At 30.4% G+C, this 27,283-nt stretch overlaps 2 protein-coding genes and 1 long non-coding RNA gene across 3 annotated transcripts; 1 reads left to right on the forward strand and 2 right to left on the reverse strand.

The window, feature by feature from the left end:
- Positions 1-58: 58 nt before the first annotated feature.
- LOC130903404 (katanin p60 ATPase-containing subunit A-like 1) lies at positions 59-17,459 on the reverse strand. Its single transcript, XM_057815480.1, has 5 exons — positions 17,039-17,459; positions 16,779-16,981; positions 15,926-16,329; positions 15,291-15,469; positions 59-5,898 (listed from the first exon to the last, which is right to left on the reverse strand). The coding sequence occupies exons 1-5, from the start codon at positions 17,204-17,206 to the stop codon at positions 5,317-5,319; spliced, it is 1,536 nt and encodes a 511-aa protein (XP_057671463.1). The 5' UTR covers positions 17,207-17,459; the 3' UTR covers positions 59-5,316.
- A 56-nt stretch (positions 17,460-17,515) lies between these two features.
- Positions 17,516-19,456, forward strand: LOC130903408 (protein jagunal). Its single transcript, XM_057815495.1, has 5 exons — positions 17,516-17,705; positions 17,802-18,050; positions 18,154-18,295; positions 18,346-18,570; positions 18,663-19,456. Exons 2-5 carry the CDS (start codon positions 17,959-17,961, stop codon positions 18,786-18,788), a joined length of 585 nt encoding a protein of 194 aa, XP_057671478.1. The 5' UTR covers positions 17,516-17,705; positions 17,802-17,958; the 3' UTR covers positions 18,789-19,456.
- A 1,485-nt stretch (positions 19,457-20,941) lies between these two features.
- On the reverse strand, positions 20,942-27,275 carry LOC130903412 (uncharacterized). The gene is made up of 5 exons (XR_009060738.1): positions 27,019-27,275; positions 26,289-26,697; positions 23,849-23,922; positions 22,582-23,782; positions 20,942-22,497 (listed from the first exon to the last, which is right to left on the reverse strand). It is a non-coding gene; the product is annotated as an uncharacterized LOC130903412 (long non-coding RNA).
- Between the last annotated feature and the right edge of the window lie 8 nt (positions 27,276-27,283).

Genomic DNA, 27,283 nt, shown 5'->3' on the forward strand with positions numbered 1-27,283 from the left:
AACAAATTATTTTTAAAAATAAAATTGAATAATTATTTACATTATTTTATATAGGCAGGTCAATTATTTCTAATGTCTTTGAAAACAAAATAATTTACAATAAACTACAACCAAAATTCAAACAATTGAATGAAAACGAAAATAAATAAAAATAATCATCATTATGAAAGGAGTATGAAGCAACATGCAAAAATATATCTTGTAAACTAACTATGCCTATAAAACAGAATATTACTCCGATTTAGCATAAAAAATATAGTTTTTTACAAATTAGACATTTTTTTCCTGTAACCAGCAGTAATTAATGAAAGGTCCTGGAGAAAAAATCTAATTTCACTTCTTGCCATTCTAAGTAGGAACGCCATTTTGTACTAAAATAACATTCCCACCTAGATGAGATATTTCTTAGGTTAATTTGTCATATGGCAAAAATGACTTGAAATATAGTAGTTTTATTTGCTTAGAATTCGAAAAATTAAACTCACAATATGTCTTTTCTCCATGACTCATCATGTGTTGTAATAGTACACTGCTATTTGTAGTCAGTATATGAGAATATGTCAACAATAAAGTGCAGCCATACAAATGTTCCTTACTACAAGATTAAAAGAGGAAACAAAAAACCAAGAGAATCGAAATGAAACAAACAGCTTAGTCTAGATTAATATTAAGAGGAAGAAAGCATTGTTTGCAGGATTTGAGGTTGAAAGTGAATTACTACGGCTAATTTTCTCTATTTCTGTGATGGACATTACCACTTCACTACAATTACACTGTTTGAAGCATGTTTTGATAACTAAGTTACCATTCTCAAGACTGAGGATAAACAGTGTAATTGTGAGTGTTGGTGTAGTGGTGTTTAGTATTTCTTTGATTGATATAAAAGAATAAAAATCAGGAGAAAAAATATAAGTAGTTAATTATATAATTTATTTTTTTTAAATAAAAAATTTATGAATTGTATAAATTCAATAAACTAAAGTGATATTAGTAGTATCAGCATTAAAATAATATATAAAAATAATGAATATTGATATACTTTTAACAAGCGCGACCTTACAGTAGAATCGACAGATCATAGTTTTCTCAAGGTTTGATAAAAGTTAAAATAATAAGAGTACAAATTTACTCTTAATAATTTTTCAATATAGAACTCTTTTGATTAGAAACGTAACACATTGTATAAATGTTAATAATTTAAGGACATCAAACGTGATGTTACTGGATAATTAACATATTATTCATAATCACCATTAATTTTCATACAATAAAAGTAGTTTTACAATATTAAAAATTGAACAACAATAGAACTAAAGAACAAATAGCAAATGATTAAAATCTACTCAATCATGTCAGCTTTTAAATATGAATATTCCGTAAGGGAGTATTCTGGTCAAGAAATTTGAAAAAAATCGATTTTTTATGCATATTTCCAAAGCTTAGACCCTTATGAATATGTCCTTAAACGGATTTTTAAAAATTTCGTAGATACAGTAGATTTTGCGATGTAGCGTCTAGACCGGCCGAGTGGAATGAGTTATTTTACTGGAATTGTTTCTCAAACTTTAAACGCTTTTATTTGAAACTACTTTTTTTGAAGTGATTGACATGATATCTTAAGTTCTATCCGACCGATTCCTTTGAAATTTGGTCAAAAAAAGACAAAAAATTGATATTTCATGTCGACGCCATTTTATGAATTTTTTTAGCTAAAATCAATGCGGTAGCGAGATCTTTACAGATTAAAAATTTTTTCATTTTTTGGTTCCAGATCACTAAAAGGGCTGGCATCATGTCAACCAGAATGTAGTTTTTTTGTAGCCCCCACTTAACCGGCTGGTAATCTATCAAGATTCTGATTTTTTTTAAATTATTATATATATTATATTATATATTATTATATAAGTCATTAAATACATTTCAATAATGGATAGTTAATATGTTTTCCATTTTTTTTACATTAGTTTCAAAAATACCTAAAATTTATGCTTCTACACCAGAATACCCCCTTAACATAAGTATTGTTTCTTTCATATTTATGATAAACAGTAAAAAGTGCGTAATGTAAATCTTATATATGTTTTAAAAATATTTAATACTTAAGAGCCTCTCCAATGTCCAACTCAAGAGAACTATGCATTATCCATATTGTGTTAGTACAAAACTTTTTAGGTTTTTGGTAGTATTTTATGGTAAAAAAAATTAAAATTAAGAAAAAATGTTCTAAAGTCTATTCAAACTTCTACATTATTTATTATATGATGCACTTATTTAAGGTTTTTTAAAGTATAAAATTATTTTATAATAGAACATAAAACTGTTATTACAAGTAACAAGCTGGCAAGCTAAGTATACTTTTCCACGCATTGAGAATATAATAACAAATCCTTAGAGCAATAAAAATTAGTAGATATATAATCAGAACAGTCCAATATAAAGTAGAAAAACGGCCAGAACCATGATGAGATATCGTTGCTACAGTACTGTGTGAAATCTCATTTGTTTCATTTTGTCTTCACCATTTCACTACTTCTAATTATTCAAGGTACATCCGATTTTTCCTTGAGAAAAATTAGATAACTTCACGAGATTAAACTTAATTAAATTAAATGTGAATATATGGAGCCCTTATCTAGTCAATTCAGCGCAAAAAAGATAATATATTTAAATTCTTTTAAAACTTGTATCACATACCATTTCTAAATAGTTATGAACAAAAAAATTAAGGATATACAGAATTTTAATCGAATTATTGAAAGCAATTTTAATAATAAAAATAATATTGATATGAAGAATAATTTTATGTTACATCTATAGTTATTCCCTCTCATAAAAAAGGTTTTCTGTAAATAATAAAAAGAAAAACAAAATAAAAAGTATGTAGGTATAAATATGTGAATGAATATAAATCAGTTTAATATTATTGAGGCCCTTATATGTTAGTTTAATTATTAGATGAATGCTATGTGTTTTGGCGTATGTACCCAATTTCGATAGATCTCCTTTGTGTATAGACATCTAAAATGAGTATAAGAATATTGATATTTTTAATTTCAAACTTTACAAAACTATTCTTCACTTTTTCACTTACTTGGAAATTAGCTAGGTAACCTGAAGTCTTTGGTATTTAAATGGATAAAACATATAATTTACAAATCAAAAACAGTATTAGGTGGTAACTAGACAATAATCTAGAAATACATAAAAAATCTCAAAATTAAGCAAGTAAATAAAGATATTTTGAACAATTGAAAATATTTCAAGAATAAACGAAAATAGGAAATAAAGTGTATTATTTTGGATAAAAATTGGTAAAAATAAAAAGTAAAACTTGTGAAAATAACTAAGAGTCAACTCAGGACAAACAGTGATATTGTTAGTTTCCACGATTTTCTCGATGTTAAACATATTACCTTTTATTTCCATTTTAATTATTTTATATTTTATTTTCAACTTTCCGTTTCGTCCGTGAAATTCCAAAGAGTAGGCAGATTGAGGCCATGGAATGGGATCACTTCTTGCAAATGAACAATAGGAATAGTAACCAGTCAATTCATGTTCTGTTTTCTTTTTTTTAATGTTTGTATTGTTTTGGATTCTTCAGCTATTTTTCACCATTTTTTTCTGTCCTTAGTTTTACTCCATCGTCCACGGACTCCCATTTTGTTCAAATCATTTCTTACTTAACCTTCCAATTGGCTTTTTGGTCTTCCTCTGGGGAGGTTTCCTGAGAGCTTCCATTTTGTTATTCTTTCAACTTCACTATTATTTTTTTTATTATATATAAAAGTTTCATCAATTTTTTAGACCTTTTGATGTTTATGTTTCTGAATCGTCTTGATTTTAGGTCGCTTCTGATTGAAAATTAGTTTTTATGAAAGATGAAAATTAGACTTTTCGATCTGTTGCGGCTTTTATCAAAATATTTTGATAGACTTCATCAAGTGACAGTGACCAAATTGAATGGTCCATAGGATTAAAATCGCATGACCGATGAGACTAATCAATCGGAACTTCTACACCTCTACCAATCCATCGGTTCAGTTACTCAACTAATTACGACACTCTTATTAAAGTGCGATGGAGCTTCATCGTGCTTAGTTCGTTTAGATTTGAATCTTCTGGTATCTCGAATAAATGATTATTTAAAAAATCACCATTAAATTTTGTAAGTAGAAATAACCTATCAATTTATCAACAAAAATTGCTGATCAATTATTAACTTAAATAACCGTTGGTAATGTGAAACGCTCCTTTTAACTTGTAGATTCTCATCATAACAGTAGTATGCGAAATTTTTTCAGTTTTCTACCTAACCTAGACACGGGGTCATTTTTTTCAAAACACCATGTATATATAAATTGGAACTAAGTCATTGCCAATTACTTTATGAACGTGATTGTTGTCGGATTGGGGCAATGAATTACCAAAGTTTAGTTTTTTTAATATATATTCAAAACTTTCTAATAACTATTTATATTTATTATCATTTTGAAGGTTGTTTATCGAATCAGATGAATTTACTATTTCATAGCAAATTTGTTACCGCGATTCTCGTTTAACTAATTTCATGATATATTTCATTGCAGTCACAATTCCACAATCACATTAATCAAATAGTTGGTTTGTAGTCCTTAAAGTAGGGTCCATTATTTAGAAAAAAATTAATTTATTTTCAACCTCTAACTTAAAAATACCAAATACATGAAAATGTCAAGAGCATTAAGTAATGTTAAGTAGAAGACGATCAAAAGAATTTGATAAAGACGGCTAGGTGATAGGTCGAAACGTCAAAATTTTTAACGAAATTTCAAATGAAGGAAATAATAATTTATCAACAAAACTATCTGAAAATACTAAGAAACTGAATATATATATATATATATTTCCAATTTTGAGTAGCAAGTGTACTATCTATAATATATTTCCGATCTTTCGAATACTTATGTATTTATCGTCTGGGAATTAGTATTGTGGCGTTTTAAGGAATTTTAATATCGTTTAACAAAAACATTGAATTTATACATTTATAGGTTTCAAAAATCAATATTCAAAGTGACTCGTGACATAAATATACGAATTTTCAATATTTTAGAGATAGTATACTTGGTGTTTAATTTTATTGCATTTCTACTAGCTAAACGCTCATAAATTAGTTAAAAAAGACGAAGATATATATATATATATATATATATATATATATATATATATATATATATATATATATATATATATTCCCTCTTGGCAAATGTATATGTTTAAAATAATCATTTCACTATTAAACTCACATAAAACCCCAAAAAGTTAAAACCCCAATCATGACGATCCAAATTCATTCATCCATCTCTCATATTTATCTAAATCTTCTTTACTAACACTCTTATTATTTTTATCTAAAGCTTCTTCAAAGTCTCTCATTGTAACAGGCAAATCTAGTTCTTCTTTGGGCAACTGTTTTATTTGATCTGGCCTTAATCCACAAATTTTCCTTCTCATGGACATCATCGAAGCATCTCTACAGACATTGGTGATATCAGCTCCAGAAAAACCATCCAATCTTTTCGCGATAGTCGTTAAATTAATATCAGGGTCTAATTTGACCTCCCTTAAATTTATTTTTAGAAGAGCTTCTCTACCTTCCATAGTAGGGAGGGGGATATATATACGTTTTTCTAACCTCCGTCTTAACGCTTCGTCTATGTCCCAAGGAAAATTGGTCGCAGCCAGGACCATAACAACTTTTCCTGGTTCTTCATTGTTTGCAGTTATACCATCCATTTGAACTAACAGCTCAGATTTCACTCGTCTTGATGCTTCATGTTCTGATTCTGATCCTCTTCTTGAACATAACGAGTCGATTTCATCGATAAATATTGTACTTGGAGCATAGAACCTCGCCTATAAAAAAATTGGATTAGAAAAATGTATCACTGTTTTGTAGCATCAAAACTTGGAAAAAATTGAGAAAAAATTAGAATAGAATTATGCCAAAATATTAATGTTGTCATGTCATAGCAACATAGATTATACTAAAAATTTACAGAACAATAATGAGTTGGGAAGAAATGAAGGAAATGAGAATAGATACAAATTGAATGATATGTAAAGCGCTGCGTGAGTATATATGAAAATTGTTATAGTTTAATAAAAAGTGCCGGTAATTAGTCATTATAGTCCAGTCTGCCAGAATTTTCACCTTCGATTTCCATCAACCTGCATCATTTTAATGAAATTTTGACAGTATATAGGGAATATCTTAAAAAGCAGAATTTAACTTACGCCGATGTGTGCTTTTGCACTAGGGGCGAGTTCAACCCCGCCTAAGGGTTAAAATTTTTAAGTTGAAAATAGCAGCGGAAATTGAGATCAAATGTTCTTAGAATTTTTTTTTTGAAAAATCAATAGTTTTTTATTAATTCGCGATCGAAATTTTTTTTAAACAACCAAGTTTTCAATCGATTTTTCATGAATAACTCAAATATTTTTGATATTATAAAAAACAAGAAGATTGTTTTTTTACATTTGCTTTAGGCATGATACAAACCGACTAATGATTTATTGAAGGTTGAATATTTCAATCGAGTGAAAATTTTTTAAATTCAACGTGAACTAACGGACAAACGGTCAACTTTTCGAGGTAATTGCATATAATCTTTTCCAGAATACTTTTAAAAAGCTTTTGAATGAGAGTAGAAGAAATCTTTAGCATAAAACTAAGAAATTTATGGGAATAAAATGGATTTATATTTTTTTGAAGAAAAAAAACTCAATTCCACTCTTAGCAATAGTACCTAAATTATAATAAAAATATAATCCAGTGATAATTTACTTTATATACGTACTAATAATAATTTTTTTAGTTTGAATGATTTAAAATGCATAATTTCGAAAAAAAACTGTTTAAAGTTGAAAAATCATTTTCAAAATTTAAAAAAATTTTTTTTTACAAAATTTCTGAAAAACTATAGGATATACATAAAAACTGATACGAAACAAAAAGTATTTTTCTAACAAATATTTTGCTTTTTTTAAATTTTTTGTAACTTCTAAATTTACTGAGACTGACTCTACAAATCGTATTCTAACGTATGACTGATACCAGTTTCAAACCCTTTACACGTTACCCTTTCAAAAATAGAGGGCTGAAGAAATTTGAAACGTTTATAAACTTATAGGTTATAAAATTTCCTATAAATCTACGTTTTGAGCGGTTAATTTGCTTGAAAATTTACGGAAATATAGCCAAAAAACGAAATACACTTTTTGTTAAATTTTAGAGCAGGTAGATTTTTGAGTAAGAGTGAAGTATCGGGAGATACACGAGACAAAAGATCGTGCAGCTGCCTCATCCGGTTTTTTGGTAGTCAGTGTGTTTACATCATCGAAAAATAGAGCACGTGTTCAAACTTTTTTTCGAACCGACGTTATAAAAATCAATTTCGGCCGATTAATTAAAATTATTATATTTAACAGTTGAAATTTAATTGTAAAACTTCATTGACAGGATCAAGCAAGCAGCAGCAATGAAATGTGTAGTATTTGTTATGAAGATATCAATGAAAGATTTGTAAATATTGGCTCAAAAGGTAAAAATACTTAATTAGTATCTACTGGGAGAAGTGATTGATATTAAAACTATGAAACCTACTGATTGGGGGATAGATTAAAAATTAAGGCTTATTGGAACCCATTACAATGCAGAATAGCCCTGCATTACAGGAGCTTCTGCAAATGATATTTTGCAATTGCAAAAAAGGATGTGGCGCATCATGTAGGTACCGTAAAGTTGGATTGTTCTGCAACTCATCCTGCGATTATTGTGCTGGTCAAAATCGCCAGAATTGTGTCCCAATAATGGATTACGAAGAGGGAGAGAACGAAAATAGTGACGACGATGATGAAAATTTTTACAAAAAGTCTATTAAAAATGTATTCATATTCTTCTCTGTTACATAAAATAATATAATAATATAAAATTAACAATCTAATTTTCCTTCTTTAATTTAACAAATTTTCAGTTTAATTAAAAATTTTTCCCCATAACAGATAATTTGAGGTACAAATAACATTGTATGAATATTTTTTCAATTTTTGTTATAAGGGATAATTTATAGGGGTTGAAAGTTTTAAATACATAATATTCAGGTTAAAAGAGATAAAAAATGTCATTTTGAAATAAATAAGTAGGCCTGTAAATATTTTTTCCATTTTTTCCGAAATAGGGGATAATATATTGAGGTTGGAAATTATAAATACAAAGTATTAAAGTAAAAACAGATAAAAAATGTATATTTAAAATAGATAAATCGTCAAAAAGAATTAATACGTCTATAAATTATTTTCCTTCAAAAAATATTTCTCTCGAAATAAGGGATGGTTTATAAGGGTTGAACATTTGTGATACAAAATATTTGAGTTTAACACAAAAAAAGCGTCAATTTAATATAAGTAAGCTACCACAAAGTAATTAAATAATATTTTTATAATTTTACATTAACTGATGATGTGATTTATAAAGGATGAAATACATCAAGCAGGGTTGAAAAATTATAAATAATATATTAAAGCTTTAAGCAACTTTTATTCAAACCTTGAAAGTATTTTTCTGCTCATTATATGCTTCTACTTATAGTTTTATTGATTTTTCACAACAAGGGGTAGTTTCCACCCCTAAGAGTAATAAGCACATACCAGCATAGGATAGATTTTGAAGATAAGGGTAAGTCAAGCTTAATTCCAAATTTTCATGCAAATCGATGCAGGTTCATGGAAATCAGAGGTAATATCTCATTTATACCTTGATAGCCTGGACTATTAATAAAAAGTGAAATGATAATAAAAAAAACATGTTCCCTTCGAGGAATCTTATCGGTTTCTATAACAATAGTAAACCAGTTCATCAACAATTAAATGTTATACAGTTTCATCCAGTTATAATTTCTCAACTCCCACAAATACGGATTTACCCATTTCAACAAAATCTTATGCAGAATTATCTACTTAATTACTCAATACCAATGATTTCAACTCGTACATCAACGCTATTATCCTCAAGCATACAGGAAATTTTTTCACGAAATCAGGAACACTACAAACAATCGCAAGAACAAAACAGACAACAAATTACAAGAATGATTTCCCCTATCGAAGAAGAACTTGAGAACACCGATAACGAAAACCCTTGGCAACAAAACAGAAGAGAAAACACCGAAAGCTCCGCCCATATATGTATAGGGAGTTGAAGATTCTAAAAATATGATAACCAAAATAAGTGGAACACTAAATGAACAACAATATGTAACTAAAACGATGACTGACAACACAATTAAAATTAATACAACTACTCTTGAAGACTATAGATCACTTGCCAATTTTATGAGAAAAACAATATAGTACAACACACAGATCAACTCAACAAAAATAGAGCATACAGAGTAGTCATAAAACATCTTCATCACAGTACAGATACGCAAGACATTAAAAATGAGTTACAAACAAGTAGTCATACAGTTAGAAACATAATAAATGTACAACACAGACAAAATAAAGACCCATTAAATATGTTTATTGTAGACCTGGAACCTACACAAAACAAGAAAAAAAATATATAAAATAAAAGAACTACAGAACAGAATTATCGAAATCGACCTACCTCGAAAAGAAAATATCGTACTCAGTGTACACGATGCCAACTATATGGTTCACACAAAATCTGTACCGCCCATACCTTTGTGTAAAATGTGGGCGATCCCATGATATCAAAACTTGTAAGAAAAGCAAGGATATAATCCAGGATTCCCAAAACCTTTTACTATCAAATCAACAAAGTCGACAGATCAGCTATGCGCAAACCGTAAGAAATCGGGGTATAATGAGAGCATCAGTATTATTTAATCAACTTATGCAACATAACAGTATGGTATTAAATATGTTAACAATGCTAAAATCTCAATTGATATGATGGCTGTGTTTTTAAGAATACACTAATCACCCAGACAATATAGCTCAGGCGGGTACTACCGTTCTAGTTATCAACAATCAACCACTATAAACAAAATACGAAAAAAATCATTTACAAGTATCCTCAATAAAAGTTAGAAAAAAAAATGCCTTACAAACTGTTTCTGGTGGATATTGCCCTCCTCGACACAATCTAAAAAGAGAAGACTTTCAAAATTTCTTTCAAACACTGGGTTCAAAATTTATAGCAGGAGATGACTACAATAATAAAAATATACTATGGGGATCCAGGATCACTACAACAAAAGGTATAAAACTTTCTAATTTATTGCACGAAGAGAACTACTCATTCCTCTCAATGGGTGCCCCAACGCACTGGCCAAGTTATCCTAATAAACTACCAGACCTCCTAGATTTCTATGTAACGGTTAATATATCATCAACCTACTCTGATAATATCCCTAATTACGATTTGTCCTCCGATCACACGTCGGTAATAGTGATAGTCAGTGCCTCAGTTATAAACTATAAGAAGTATGCAACTCGAATAGAATAAGCATCAAACAAATTAACCAGTATATTGCAAGAAGCTACCAAACAAGCTACTCCTTCAGAAGGGACACCAAACAACATTTTTCAATGGAAATCAAACGACATTTGTGAAAAAAAGCAAAAAACGAAGTAGTACAGGAGTCATGTACCAGGCGATAAAAATACATACATGTTGCCGACTAGGCAACACCCTCAAATTAAAACTAATAACAAATTCGTGAAAATGTTTTTTACAGTATACAACAAACCTCAATTGTCATGATAACTCAATATGGAGACCAGTAAAATCAAATTGGAAAAAAATAATTGCTCCACTTTGCGAACCAAATCCAGCAACTTAAGTTGGAGACGATGAAGAAAACGTGGAACTGTTATCAAGACTCCTAGCAGAAATCCTCACCCCTCCTCATGATACTCTAGACCAGACTATCCAAAACGAACTAAATAGAAATCAAGATCTATAAACGACAAACGTAAAACTGACAACTCCAAAGGAAATGAAAGTAACAATTTCTCTTCTGATCAACAAGAAATCACCGGGCATTGGCATGATAAACCAAAAATGTTGAAGGAACTGCCCAAAAATGGAATCATGATACTAACCTGTATATTTAACGGGATCTCAACACTGCAGTATTGGGTAAAAATATTTGAAAATCTGAAATAATACTTATCCCAAAAACGGGGAAAAATTTAATCAATGCATCTTCATATAGACCACTAAGCTTGTTGCCTACCATTTCGAAACTTTTTGAGAAATTGTTAGTGCAATGAATTAATCCTAACTCGTACATAATTCCACAGCATCAATTTGGTTTCGGCAGAAATACTCAAAAACTCAACAGTGTCAACGGATTATGTATGAAATAATTGTAACCGTAGAAGTATTGTTCTGGAGTATTTTTAGACATAAGTAAAGTATTTGGTGGGATATATGCCGACGTCTTGCAATTTAAAATCAAACAGACTCGCCCGACTTTTTCAACTGAAATCAAATTCATCAAACAGACTCTTTAGAACAAAAATAAAAGATAAAACGTTACAACTTAAATTCATTAAATCTGGAGGTGCACAAGGCAGAGTCCTATGGCAAATACAATGCATTATATTCATCACCGACCTCCCAGTCTCTAATTATACCATAACGACACTTTTATTACCTCGACCCACAAAAATCCTATATATATTCGAAGTAGAAGTATGGGTCAAAAGGTAGAGAATAAACATTAACGAAAGCATATCGCAACATATCACTAAGAAAAGAAAAATGAACTTCAATATACATTAACGATGTAGAAATTTCACAATCAACTTGCATTAAATATCTAGGAATGCACCTAGATGCCAAATTATGCTGGAGAGAACACATTAAAAAGAAACGCGTACCAATAGACCTTAAAATAAGAGAATTGTACTGGTTGCTAGACAGAAAATGAATAATGTTAGAAAATAAAATCTTATTGTACAAGACTGTCATCATTCCAAACTGGACTTACAGCATAGAGCTGTGGGGATGTACCAGAAAATCGAGTATAGCCGTTATACAAAGATCACAATCTAAGATTCTGCGAGAAATTGTCGATGTTCCCTGATATGTTTCAAACCTGATGATACACAGAGACCTTCTAATTGTAACAGTTCAAGAAACAATACAACAGAGAAGCCAAAGGCTGGAATCACATGTTAATCCCCTACTCAAACCATTGTTGCAAAGAAGAGATGATAGAAGAATAAAGAGAAACTGGCTATCAGACCTAAAATAGGTGTAGAGAAGATCTTCTTACTGGAGAAGTCTCATCAGGACATATGTGAGGTTTTTTATTAACAAAATAACCAATAGCATTGTAAATTCTTATTAAATAAACATTAAAAAAAGATTAATTGATAACAAAATAATAGTTATAATAGAAACCAAGACTATTTTAGGGAAAAATTTTCTAATTTTCCCGATGAGAGATGTTACTATAAAGATATTAATCATAATAATAACAATAATTTTGACTCAAATGATAACAATTATAATAACAATAGTAGTAGAGATGAGAAAAAAGATATTTTCCAAATCTAAGGACCACTAATGTTAACCTGGAAGTAATCATAATGATCTTTAGAGGAAACTGTATAGATATGTCTATTCCCTATGAATTTTTCAAAATTAAAAAACTAAATCTAGAAGAAAATATTATTATGGTTGAAAATGTATACTTGATCCGTATCAACCACAAAAAAAATTATTCGAGATGAATAGAACATTAGTAACTGATACAAAGATGAAGGATACTGTTATTACAACACAATTATGATAAGTTATCTGAGTTATGATGTCTTACTTGAGAAAAACAATGTTAAATTGGATTTTGAAACTGGAACGATTATACTCAACGATGCAATCATTAATTTTAAAGAAAAATAAGTATTTTAATACTGATATGATCAAAAAAGATAATAAAACTATGATTAATGAAGATATTAAAAAAAAAATAAAATATGAAAATATAATGAATGAAAATGAAAATATAAGGCAGAAAGGTTGAATGGAAAATTATGAATAATATTATGAATGTGAATTAAATTGGTATAGGACACGAATAGTACGATGAGTATAAATGCGAAATTAATCATTCATTAGATAATAAAATATATTCAAATAAATATTAAAAATATTGGAAATAAAAAAAAATGATAATACTGGAAGAATGGAGTAGAACTTAAGGAAACAACAAGAAATGAACATTAAAAACGTGATTGTGTATTCTTCAGAAAATTCTAGACATAATTCATATACAACGTCCTATACATATCCTCAATTGTTTCGGAAATATCAATTGTTTTCAGATTTATTACAAATATTAATTTATTTCAGAATTTCGCTATATTACACTAAAAATTCATGAAGTGATTATTTCTCAATAATGTGAAAAATGTAGGAGATGTTCAAAATGCTCGCCGTGAACGATAGAAATGTCTTCTAACGTTACTGATCCAAAGCGTGATTCGTCAAATACATCAAAGTTAAGGTGTATGATTTTGTATACAATACTTTTAGCATATTCACCGATTTACAAAAATTTGGTTCAGATACCGACGGACATTGATTTGGTAATGAGATGGGGCTCCATCTTGCAGAAACTTGAGAGTTTGTGGGATCAGGACATAAGTTCGTCAAAGTGTACACAACATTATTTTTGAGCAGTTATAAATATTTGTCCCCATTCAATTTGCTATGAATGAAAAGGGACCTACAATATGATTTTTATTGAAATAATAGCTTTTTCAGGATATTGCGTATGTTTTTTCTCTCATCCATTAACAGCAATTCTGACTATAAACATGACCGTAAAGTGTAAACGTGTTCTCACTAGAAAACAAACATCTTTTAATTGGATCACATTGTTATCTAACATTGCTATCATTTGTTCACTAAATTACGTTATTTTATCGAAATCTTGTTTCTCTAGCTCCTGAGTGGGTATTATTATATTGGGATGCATTTTACTTCCCTTTAATATTAGAAAAATTGATGTGTGTGTAACTTTGAACAGAAGTATGTAGGTTTTCTTAAAATTCAAGCATAATATCCAATTTCGTATCACTGCATTGGCAGCTACTTTTTTATCTGTCTTGCATGACGAAGCTCGCGAAACTGTCTTTTTATTTTGCTACTTGTTTTTTTGGATATAGACTAATTTTGGACATTTTTCATGAAATAAGCAAGTAACTTCCATTTGTGCCCGTGTGTTATCTCCATAACCAATCATTTGAAGAATGGTTATTTTGTGAATTTCTGTTAAATAAACCTATTTCTGATATTGTTACATACAGTTAACTAAATTCAAACGACAGTGATCACTACTGTCATGCAGGCAAACAACAGGTTGCTAAGGCTATAAATTTTAAATGAAAATAAACAAAACGTTTTTGTATTTTTTCAAATTTATAAAAAAATGAACGCTGAAGTGGTTTTCCCTTACTTTTTCAATATCAAGAGATAGATGAGAAATAAGAATTGAGTGTAAAGTAGCGATTTTGTGATATAAAATAATGTTTGTAATAAATTTGGAAACACTTTATTTCTGAAACACTTGGAGATGGGTTTAGAACATTGTACATGAATTTTATCTAAAATTTTCTGAAGAATCCAAAAAATTAATAATATACAGGAGGTTGCATTTGAAATAAGAAAGTTTGTATTGGCTACTGTCACATAATGTACTCTGTATAATTTTTTTTTCAAAAATGCGCATTAAAAATACACATGTTTTTGGGTGTTCCACACTACATATAGAGGGTGTATCAGTCTTACGACTAACTTTGCTATATGGGTTATATACAAAAATTGTTACTTCGAAAATTAATAGATATCTTCAACGTCTATATTTTGAAATTAGCTCAAATTATATACTCCGTTAAAAACCAAACATATGATTTTTTAAATGAAAATTCCTCTATATTATACCGCATTCCTATTGCTTATATTTACTGTTTTTGTTACCCTATACAGGGTTGTTTAAGAGGTACTGTCACGTTTTTGTGAAAGTCGTAGGTAAATCAACGCTCTGTACTTAGTATATGTTAAAGATAAAAAATATTTATTTAACCTAACAGTATTTGAATGATTTTTATTTTTAGTACACAAGGTGGACAGACAATCGAACTTTCCATTTTCTTCTTTCTTCCAAATGGAGCATCCTGTATTTTATAGGACTAATAGAATATTTATTCCCTGTACCCAAAGTTTATTGAAACTGAAAAAATCAATGGAATGGAGAAAAACTTACCATTTCAAACAACAGTCTCACCATCTTTTCAGATTCACCTCTATATTTTGAAGTTAAAGTAGATGAGGAGACATTGAAAAAGGTTGTCCCACATTCTGTAGCTACTGCTTTTGCTAACATTGTTTTTCCTGTTCCTGGAGGTCCAACCATAAGTACACCTTTCCAAGGTCTTCTTATTCCTAAAATCAAATTTCATAATAAACTCGAGATGAAGTCTTAGGTTTGAAAGACAAAAATTTAGATTATCAATTTATATCAGAATGATTATATAATTTAGAAAGTATAGAGTCTCAGATATAAGTAGCATATTATTATACAAGATAAATTGAAATTACTATAGCACCATATATACCAGGATTAATCAATAATATGTTATCTTATGTCACTTAGTTTTCCATTACAATTTGTATTGTTTATTGGCTATTAAAATCCATTTTATAGAAAACGTGATTATAATTTTTTATTTTTCTATAATTTGAATTACTAGTATAAATAACTATTTTAAACTTTACTGTTTCTTTTTGGGTAGGAATTAGTTACATATTTCCATGTACTGACATTTTACCAAATAAAAGTATTATTTAGTATTTGTCATTGTGATTACTTTAAATTTAATTCAGAAAAAATTTAGGAACCTTTAAAAAAATCTGGCATCCACATAGGCCATACTACAGCTTCCTCAAGTAGTCTCTTTGCCTCATGAAGATCAGCAATGTCATCCCAATGTATATTTGGATTTTTCTGCACAATATCCCTTTCTAAAGTATCAGCTAATTCTCTCTCCATACCATGACATTCAAACTTTTTCTCATCTGTTGGTTCATTTTTTTCATTATTTTCTGAGTCTTTATGATCTTTTTCTGGTTTATTATCTCCAATCCTTTCAGATCTTGATGATGTAGGTCTTTCCTCCTTTTTGATAGATTTGGAGTGTCTATTTATTTCAAGTTTTTTAGCAGTAGATGATCCTGCTCTAGATGCTGGGTACTTCTTGGCATCTGATCTTTTTGCTACTGCAATTCTTGATTTTGGACCATTGCTATTGAATAATATATATTAGAAACTAAAAATTCATGAAGATTTTCCAATTTTACATCTAGGTATAGACTGTAACAAAAAACATTTTTCTTGCGATAAATGTGACTTTTAAGATTCAATAAATATATTCATTCTTCCAGAGCTTGAGGTTCAAATTCTATAACTTGAGCTGAAATATATGGGGGCTTTCTTTATCATTTAAATTTCATTAGGATTTTTCAAGTTTCAAAATAACCATGTACCTGTAAATTTTTTGAAATAATGAATATCACTTTTAACATGCTAAACATCATGTAGCTATGTAGAAAAGAAATCCAATATATTATAAATGAAGAATGGGACACAAAATTTTAGACACATTTATTCATAAGAAAGTTCTTTTGATACAGTCTGATACATAATAGTATAAATTTTTTCATATTTACATATTCAAAAATAAATATATGTTACCTGTGATCTACTGGTGTTGGAGGAGGCCAAATATCTGGATCATTTTGAGAAAATGCATCAGAATTTGTTATATCTGCTAAATTTGGTTCATCTCTTTTTCTAACACCGGTGGGAACTTCTACACTAGTTTCCAAACGAAGAGTTTGCAACATTGTCTTTAGAATTTTTACATGTTCATATTCAGAACTAACTTGTTTCTGTACCTATGGCGATTATATTATGTTCACTATTGTGTATAGTGTTAAAAATATTAATCTTACCTGTTGCCATTTGGTTTTTCTAAGAGAATCTGATATAACTAGAATAAGTTTAGAAATCATTTGTAAGCATCCTTCATAGTAAACTTCTGAACTTTCATAATTTCCTAACATAGTCATTTCTCGAGCCAGCCTAACGTTATCAGATATTTCTTTAATACTTACTGCCATTCTGTAGGGAATTGTCTATATGATTAAAATAGTATTCGTGTTAAATCAGTTTTCTGTGTTTAGAAAAAAAATATTATATCCAATCGGCAAGAACCACTTCTTTTTCTTCACATAGTTTTTTGGTCTCCACCTTGACAATACTTAGCCCGATTCGTTTTTAGCTTCTTATCGAAAGACACTTTTAAAGAGCAAAATTACGATACATAAAAATTCCAAAACATAAATAAAAATCGGGCGTGTAGCCCTATGGTGTAGCCTGTGACCCCTCTTGGAGAATTCCAGTACTGTACCAAAGGTGAACAACATAACATCAATGTTCTATTAGCAAATCACATAAATAAGTTGAATTAAAATTGTTGTTGTTTGATAAGAAATAATAAAATTTTAATTTTTCTAATATTTGAGGTTTCATAAAGTATGCTTGTATATATTGTCCTACAATTTAACAATGATGGTGGTAATAATGGCTGGGAGTAATATTGATATGACCAAGTCAAATGTAAGTTAATCACCAGTTATAAGTTCATATCCTTCCGTTTCAATATGTAACAATTTCTCAAAAACTTTGAACTTTGTATAAATATATGATTTCCAGAATAATCACAAAGTATTCTGAGCTTTTGGCAACATTGGAACCTACTTGATTTAAACTTCAAGGTAAAGTCATCTTTGCCGTAATTGACGTTTGTAATTTTGTATCATCGTTTAACAAGTCTTGGAAGTTAGCAATATTTTGTAAAACATAAACGAAAATGGCTTCTAAAGGGTTATATTACACTCCTCCTGGTACAGACGGATCGGAACATGAACATAGACAACGAGTCGCTAGTCGCTATCAAACAAGGTAAAAATCATTAACCTTACAAATTACAATAAAATTGCCAACGATCTTGAGAATATGCCAAAATCTGAAACTATTCAAAAATATCAATTGTTGTTCTTTTTAGCGCTTTAAATAAGTCGAGACTGAAATGGTGCATCTTCTTCCATTATATACTATTCTTTGTGATGCTTGCTAAGCTCTCAGCTGATATACTGGATAAATTAGATATTTTCATTCTGGAAATTGAAGAACTTGATATCCCAAAGGTAAAGTTAATACTTTTAGTTAAACAGAAAGTTTATATTTATATTTACAGCCTCTACGTTGGGAATATCTATGGTGCATAAGCTTGCTGTTATCCTTCATGGCTTTAGAAGCCATTAAGAAGAATAAGATATCTTTAATAAGAAATTACATGATTGGACTGGTTCTGTTTGGATTTCTGCCTCTAGTTTATGCTTTTTCTTATTATTTGCCCGATGTTTTAGTTTATGTCTTGCATGAAGAAGAATATGAGATTGAGGAAATCCATATGTGGCGGGTATTTGAGTTTTTTAATATAAGTTGTAGAAATCAATATATTGGTCCTATAAATTTCATTTATATTGTATGATAATTGGATACTTCTTTTAGGGCTATCCATATGGTATGCTGTGGTATGCATTTATTCTGTTGGCAACACAAGTTCACATATTTTCCATGTTCTTTTCTTGGAATTTGTTCAAAGCTTGGAAACGCAAAGTTGACAGAACTGATTAAAGTAATGCTGATTTATAAAACACATTGCTCATTGTTGATTAGTTCAAATGTTTAAATTTTGTTTATTTAAATGTGTTTGGAATAATTGTTAAAGCATCATTAAATATGATAGCTTCTTTTACTTCCACAAGGCTGTTTTCACTAGTCATGAACATACTTTGATGCACAATTTTAACAAAACCTGTTGATATTTTTATATAAATCACTCCATAGTTATAATTCTAGATTAATGTAAGGTATGGAAGCGAATGGATTTGATTTTATAGAAAGAAAACTAGCTCATACCTTAAACATGTTAAAATTATACATATCAAAATATAATTGGTGATTTATATAAAATAATTTGCTCATACTGCTGTAAGTACTCCTGTCATATTTTTTTAATTGGAGACTCAAGAAAGGAACAAATTGTGCATTGTACATAAAGCATCTATGCCAAAACTCACCATACACATTGTACCTTTTCCACTTTTATACCTATTATTCAGGTAAATTCCTAAATAACTTGTTCATTTGGTCTTATATATTCCTTTGAATTGTTTATAGTAAATTATTCATTTGTTTTTCTATATAATAGATTAATTTTCAGTATGCAATATGGAATTGTGTACCTTAAATGAGAGACCATTTTTGAAGCTCTATTTCGATGAATAAAAGTTTATTTTATAGCCTTTACTTTTATTTAATACCACCCAAAGTGTCACATAATAATACTGATTATTTTGCATTTCCAATGAAAGTAACTGTTAACCACAGACACAAAGGAAATTCCAGCTCAATTTGCCCCCAAGATAAAGAAATGTGATATATTCTTATTTTATTATATTGAAGAAATAACAAGTCGCTCTTTATTTGAAAACTTGTTCTTGTTTTCTGAAATATTTCACAATAAAATGGAAATTGATGCAGAGTTTAAAATAAATTGCGCTGTGCAGTTAACTGATAAAAAGTGTTAATACATGTGTACATTGTATTACATCTAAATGTGTATGAGAGAATTGGTAAGCATGTGGCTGGCAACTATAAACTGCACACATATGAGGTGAATTCAAATTATTGAACCTGGTATTTCCATGTACTGAATAATTAGAAAAAATAAATAACAGAAAGGAGTGTCAGTTTGATCAGTATACTTTTGAAGAAGCATCAAAGCAATACATGTATTATTATTTCTTTATAAGCAAACTTCCGTTGATTTAGGGAATATGTCCATTAAATGTAACATATAAATTGTTTCTTTATTTATCATCGTATTGCTTCATCGTCAATCCAGCATTTTCGAAAATACAATAATAGTAATATGTTTGGAGCCGTAATAATTATGATATTAGGTAATATTATTAGATCCAAATCGGAATCAGCTGAAGAGAACATAAAAAAGTACATAACGCAACAGAGGAACAAAGGCTGTAGGACAAACATTATTTCAGATAATTATTTTTTAATTGTAGGAAATATTTATTTTTACTTATGGAAATTTGGGTTTGTTATATCTTATTTAACCCTTCATACTTTATTTAAGCGACTGCAAGAAATAGAGGAAAGAGATATTGTCGTCTGAGCTAGAGTGGAGGTTCTTGGGCTAGCAATAAAGGCTTTCAGCAGGGCTCGACCGGAATGCATCCAAATAGTCAGATAGAATTGTGTAACAAGTTGAGAGCTTTTAGTTGGGATTCATTTACAGCGATGTAAATTAAGCTACCATAATTGAGTGCATTGGTGCTCTATATATTTTCAGCAGGTGTAAGTCCTGGGATAATTAGAGACTTGCGCTACTGTAAAAGAAAATTTTTCTAGGCAGTTGTGTACGTGGTGAGTCGTGAGCTTTATAATATCGTAGTGTCAATACTACAACTAGGTAACTATAATTACAATTCAGCTGTTTCGAGCAAAACGCAAATTAAAGTTTCACTACGATTTTGGAAGATTGTAGAGACTACATGTCTCGTTTTTTCCACAATTTTGTGAGAATTGACGAAAAACCGTCCTTGAAATTTAATGTATCCTAAAAAAAATCAGTTACCTAGTTTTAGCAAAAAGGATATTTTTGAAGTTGAGTTAGAAGTGCTTACATAATGATTAATGTCGTTGTTAGTAAATGTCAAACTAAATAATTCTAACATATTTAGCAAGCAGAGTAGTAAAATGAATAGTTTATTTAGTATTATAAGTTTTTATTGACAATAATGTTAATAATATTTTTTACAAGCAACAAATCAAAATCGATAAAATCAAACGATGTTATTCAATTAAAAATTCAGTTAAAAATAATATAGATAATAGATTTTCGTTGCAAGAATAATCAAAATCGCTTCGGGCTCACCGACATCATGAGGCAGAGTGCTGGCGGCTTTATCGAGAACAAAAAAATCAGATACCAGTGTTTCAAGGAGGTGATGGGGATTGGTTGGTCATACCGCTGCTTCAGCTGCAACAATGTGTGCCAACGACTTCTTTTATTAAAATCTAAGATTTTGAAGGGTTCATCAAGATTCTCCCTGATTTCATCCTATACGGTTCGGATTTTTTGAAACGCATCCAGCTCATTTTTTGACACCGCCCTTCCTCTGAGTCTCCACCCTTCTTCCGATTCGTAAGATTTTCCTTAATAAAAAGCTTGTAATCATTGCAATTTTCGATATGAAGATCGAACTTTGCTGAGTTCAGTATGTGTATGTATATGGTAAAATTGTAAGTAGTGAGTCTTCGTTTATAAAATAGAGCATTGTTGGCTAGATCAGATGGTACGAGGAGAACTTGCTGCAAATCGAAATTAGCACATACAAATTCACCATTCAAATTTTGTCCTTCTTCTTGTCTTTCCTTTTTTTCGGCACGAGATCTGTCTTTTAGCTGTAAGTGCTTCGTATACTCTTCCTTCAAGGTTTCTTTCTCGTTTGATGAAGCATTGGTGTAATGAGAGCAAACTCAGCACTGATCATTTTTTTGATGATGAAATCCCAAATTGTAGCACTCGTTGAACATTTTTCTATAAAAAGGTACAGTTGCCTTAGGTTCACCATTTTCACTCCAAACCTGAATGTACTTGTTATACATTTAGTTAATGTTCAGACTTTGATCCAGGTAAATGCGCTTGGTGGTTGTACTACAGTAATAAGACGACATTACATTTTGTGGAGCTGGTGGAATTTGCTTCTTGATGTGTCTCCCTCTCTTATCTTCTTGATTAGTAATTTCGGTAGTTCCCTTTTTCATCGCTATGTCTACAACACCTTTTTTAATGTCCAAGGTATTGAGGAACATTGTCTTGCACACTGCAGTTTTAGCACGGTGGTTTCATTTGGATAGCAGGAATGACTTTCTTCCGTGAAGTTACATAGGATTCGCCACTAGCCCTCTTTTCCTTGCTTAAAGTCCTTGCCCATTTGCTTTGACATCTAGGCTGTTTTCGAAATTTCGCCGTTGACGTTGGAAACACCTTCATTCCATTAAGACGTCCACTGCTGTTCTTGGGATCCAATGTGTATGCAGGTATTCAGTGTCACTTACAGAGGTTTCGTCTGTAGACATTTCCTCTGGGCAAAATTCAAGTTCATCCGAATCATAATTGAAGTTGAGAGTGTCGAGTTTCTCACCTGGTCTTCTAGTGTTGGTTTCAGCCGAATGACTGGGCCCAGGGATGGAATTGCTATTGTAGGATGTACCAATCAAATTCCCCATTTCCTCTGGTTGTATATTGTATATTTCTCTAGTGACGAGAAATATAAAATTAGAATACTTGATTGTAAACCACTAGGTATATAAGTAAAGTGTTTGATGAATAGTTACTTACAAATCTCTGAAGTAAGATTATTTACTCTGCGATCTTCAGGTATTGCGTGATGACGAGAGGATGGACTACATGATCTAGCTTCTGATTTCAATCTGCAGTCGTTACCTACATCAATATAAATGAATGTAAATTGTAAAATTATTATATATTTTCCTAATGTAATTTAAAACCGGTACAGGCAAGGCTTACATGAATAGTAGATAGAACTTTTTTGCATAAAAACTCGAATGATAAAATATATAAAACGTAAATTGAAAATAAACTACTTAGAGGTACTTCAACCCGACACCTGCATCACGAATTTTCTGATATAACTAAGTGAGCGATGATCAGATATCAACCAAAATCAACAGGTCTCAACTGAAAATCAAATTTTTCTAAGATGTGAGAAGAAAAAAAAAGTTAAAATTACAGTATTGAATTGTAAATACATTACAATTTAATTTTAATACGGCGTCCTTCATTGCTTTCTACGCTTACCCGGTAGAATTCATTGCACGGAATAACCTGTTGGCTGCGCTATTTTCGTCTTTTTCAAATACGTTTGAACTTACGTACGTTTAAAGTGTATGTAAATCCAATTGTTCTGAACTGATGATTCAATAATGTCCGGAATAAATTCGTGTTCATGAAATAATTGAAAAACCGATAAAGGTACGCTAACTGAACAACTATTCCGATAATTTTAATTTCGGCATTCTATTTCATTTTTCTGTAAGTTCTAGTCTAAAAATCCTTTTGAACACTATTTGATATGGACAAAATGAGTTAGTATCCACAATTACCTAAGTAAATTATTGAGTCGGTAACGGTATTTTAATGGATTGAGTAATATAATTATACTTACTTATGTTGATGTCGCATGAATGCAATATATGTTTTGTTCTTGAAGCCATCTTTGAATTTTATAAGAATAAAGCACTAAATATCACACACTGTTTATATCCAACTAACTCAAAAATGTAGAGGCCTTATCTTAACCTTACCAAGACAACTAGAGCCACCTGTTGATTCAAAAATCAAGCCCCAGACTTGTAGTTGTATAACTAGACATGTTGAGTTGTCCAATTGTTGCTTCAATTTTGCAGTTCTTCTAAGTCTAACAACTAGATGAATGAACTTATCTAGTTGTAGATAGAAATTTTTTTCTGATCATCAACTTATATAGTTTTGAAAACTCTAAATAACTCCTGTAGAATGTCTACAACAGATACCTAGTTGTAGTATGGCGTGGACCTCACCTAATGGGATTTATCTTTGCACTTACCCAGATTTCGCCAAATTTGCAGTGACCTAGTTGTAGTACTCGCCCCACGATATGTAGAGCCCCTCATGGGGCTACTAAAAAGTGATTTTAAAATTGATTACATTTTAACTGGCTGTAGTTGATTTGATTTGTAGAAACTTGAAAAAACTGAAATTTTTATGGTTTTTAATTGTCAACAACGAACAACGAATAACAAAAGTTAATGCATCAAAAATTAAAATACTTTAGTCAATTAAAAAATATTAAAAAATACTAAACTAAGAGGAGAAGAACAAAACTAAAAATTAAACTAAATGTTCGAAATGGTTGCCCCCAACTTCCAAACATTTTTGAATTCTTCTTAAAAACCCGTGCTGAATGGCGTTTCGAATTTATTGCTGTGAAAGAGTTCGAAATGCATTTCGAACTCTTTCCTGACATTTTTTTTGTAGTTAGCGGCGAAGCATACACGATATATTTTATACAACCCCAAAGAAAAAATTCTAATGGGGTGATATCCGGTGAACGGGGAGGTCATTGATGCAGTCCATCGTGTGCTATCCATCGGTCTTCAAAATGAGTCTGTAAAAAGTTATTTACCAGCGCACTATTGTGTCGTGGGGCTCAAATTCAAATTTTCGTCATAAAAATGTACCACCAGCATACTGTCATTTTTATTGCAGCAAAAACATTGAAATTTCCAGTACCCTTGAAATTGTCTTTCACGCAACATGTGAGGATTAGTATCACTCCAATAATGGGAGTTACGCCGGTTAAATATTCCATTCTTTTGAATTTTACACTCATTTGTTCAAATTAAGTTTTGTAAAAGTCTACCTGAGTTTTAATTAATATAAATTCACAAAAAGCAATTCTTCTTTGATCGTCACCTGGCTTTAAATTTTGTACCAACGAGATTGTATACGGATGGAACTTTTCGCATCGGTTAATGAATTTTCAGGATACGCTCTGAAGTATCCCAAGACTGTAATTTCATTGGCTTCATTGTGTACGACAGGTTTCAATTTGCTGCACGGTGCAACAAACTGACCGTGGGTTTTACAATTATCAATGAGCTGCGTAAGTGTATCAGGGGTGGGTCGTGGTCTATCCGGATATCGCAAACGGAAAGTATCGCAGGCTCGTTTAATAACTCTATCACATTCGCCGTATATTATCAGGAAATTGAGATAATCTTCAACAATAAATCCTAAACGAGACATGATGAACATTTTTGCAACGCTTAAACGTTAAGTTGTTTTAATTTTTTATTTGTTTGTTGATATGTTAGCTTTTTTTGGTCAATCCAGACAACCGACAATTAAAAACGTAGAATCCAATGGTAAAGAGAAAAATGGGGGCTGCTGTTTGAAAAAATTAAGTTTATGAAGTTTTTAGATTCGGCATCATTTTCTGAACACCCCGTATAAATTTTTGTCAAGAGGTTTTCTCATATTTTGAAAGCTATAAGTGTTATTTGTCCAAACCCCAAAAATATTAGACCTGACTCACTTAAACTTAGAAATATAATATTTGTAGTAGAGGGCTGCAGGTGTCGAAAAATTAAGAAAATGTGAAATAATTAAAAAAATGTGGACTTTAGGCATACGATGCTTTATATTGTAATTTTGCATAGATTCCAAAAATTTAATAAAAACTATTATTATATTATTATATTTGCGAGCTCGGTAGTTTCGTTAAGTTTTAATTTTTTCTGCATTGTAATATTACAGTTTTTAAGAGATTTGTCTCTTAAAAATTTGATATTGAAAACACTTCTGATGCAGAAGTGATTAATTTTTCAATGTTGTGTCGAGAGAGGGGCTAATTCTGTAAATGTTTTTATCATTGTCTTTATTACAACTATATACCAATTTATCCAGCCTTGTTCATATTCTACTTTGATGAATCTTCTGTATAGCTTGTGTATCATGTGTTGTATTGTTGAAAGTATAATTAACACAAGGGATAATTTCTCGATATGATAAACCAATATGACAAAGGCCATTTTTCTACTCGTCTACTGTCGAAATCGCTAACTTGTTACTATTTTGAGGTCTTCGTATTTGAGCCGTATTGTTATGCTTAACATAAGTAGACGAATTTCCAATAACTAATACCATCTATACTATTGAGATTTCGTGAATAGGTTCCTTTAAAAAATTGTTTTGTGAACATGATAAAATACAAAACGTTGATATTGTTATCATAATTTGTTGACTTTCTCCGAATATGATTATTATTTGCCAAATAATCAAGGACAAGAAATTATTCCTTTCCGGTGTAACACTTCTAATGCTCCTGGGTATATAGGATTTCACAAAAGTTGATATTGCCATTATTATTTTTACACAGATAAAATATTGCACTTTACCAAGTAATGCTAATTAATCGTTTCTCTATACACCTGTATGGATTTAAACCCATATTTAGTTTTTTTTTTAATTTTCTAAGTACTTACAAAATATCTGGATTTCGAATATTGCTTTGCCTAATTGATTTACTCCCATTATGAGCGCATGAGCACTGAGATTACGGTAATAGTTTCAGAAACTACAGCATCTTGAGGGTATACTTGCTCATTATAATTTTCCGACATAATCTTAGGTGAATGTTTACTTTTGCGAGCCAATTGAAAATTGGGATCCTCGTCGGAGTCATCAATATAACTTTTATCGCTCTGAATTGGTGAAATATAATAATTTGGTGTGCCAGAATTTTGTTGCTTGGAAATGCTGGAGATAGGCAATGTATCAGCCACTGATAAGATGGGACGAGTTTCTTGAGATGAAACTTCAAAACTAGTTGACGTTTTCTTCAAGTTATCTTTCTTCTTCTATCATATTTACCGACCATGTCTCATTGTTTTCCTGAAAAAGGGTGATACTTATTGTACTTACTTAAAGGGTTATGTGCACCAAAGTTTTGTAAATAGCCTTCAATTTAGCATTTTTAACCTCGTTAGCGACATTGGGGAATACCAACTAAAGGGAGCTGAATCTATTAAATTTAAAGGCGACAAAAAAATAATAATTTGAAGAAAACTTTATAGCTAATAGCAAAACAATTTAATTTAGGTAGGTTTCAAAGAAATGTGAGCGTTTAAAATACATCTTAATAAAACAGAGTTAACTCAAAATTCGAAAATGATTCATTTATTTGGCAACAACTCAAAATAAAAATTTGCTCACCTTACCAGCAGTACGGTCTTAACTCAAAATGTTGTACTAATTTACTCAAAACTTACCACCTACAAACGATAACTCAAAATAAATACTGTTGAAAATGTCAATAATACAGATAGAAATAACTTTAAATTGTTCAACGGGCACGTGCACTTCGATTATATTTTTGAATACAATTAGCAATTTTCCTGTTTTGGTGGGAGGTAAGCGGGGGTATCGCTTGTTCAACAAAAAGGAGACTCGGTGCCATTTAGCATCCAGTACCAGAGAT

Source organism: Diorhabda carinulata, chromosome 1 (assembly GCF_026250575.1).
Source record: "Diorhabda carinulata isolate Delta chromosome 1, icDioCari1.1, whole genome shotgun sequence".
Lineage (NCBI taxonomy): Eukaryota > Metazoa > Arthropoda > Insecta > Coleoptera > Chrysomelidae > Diorhabda > Diorhabda carinulata.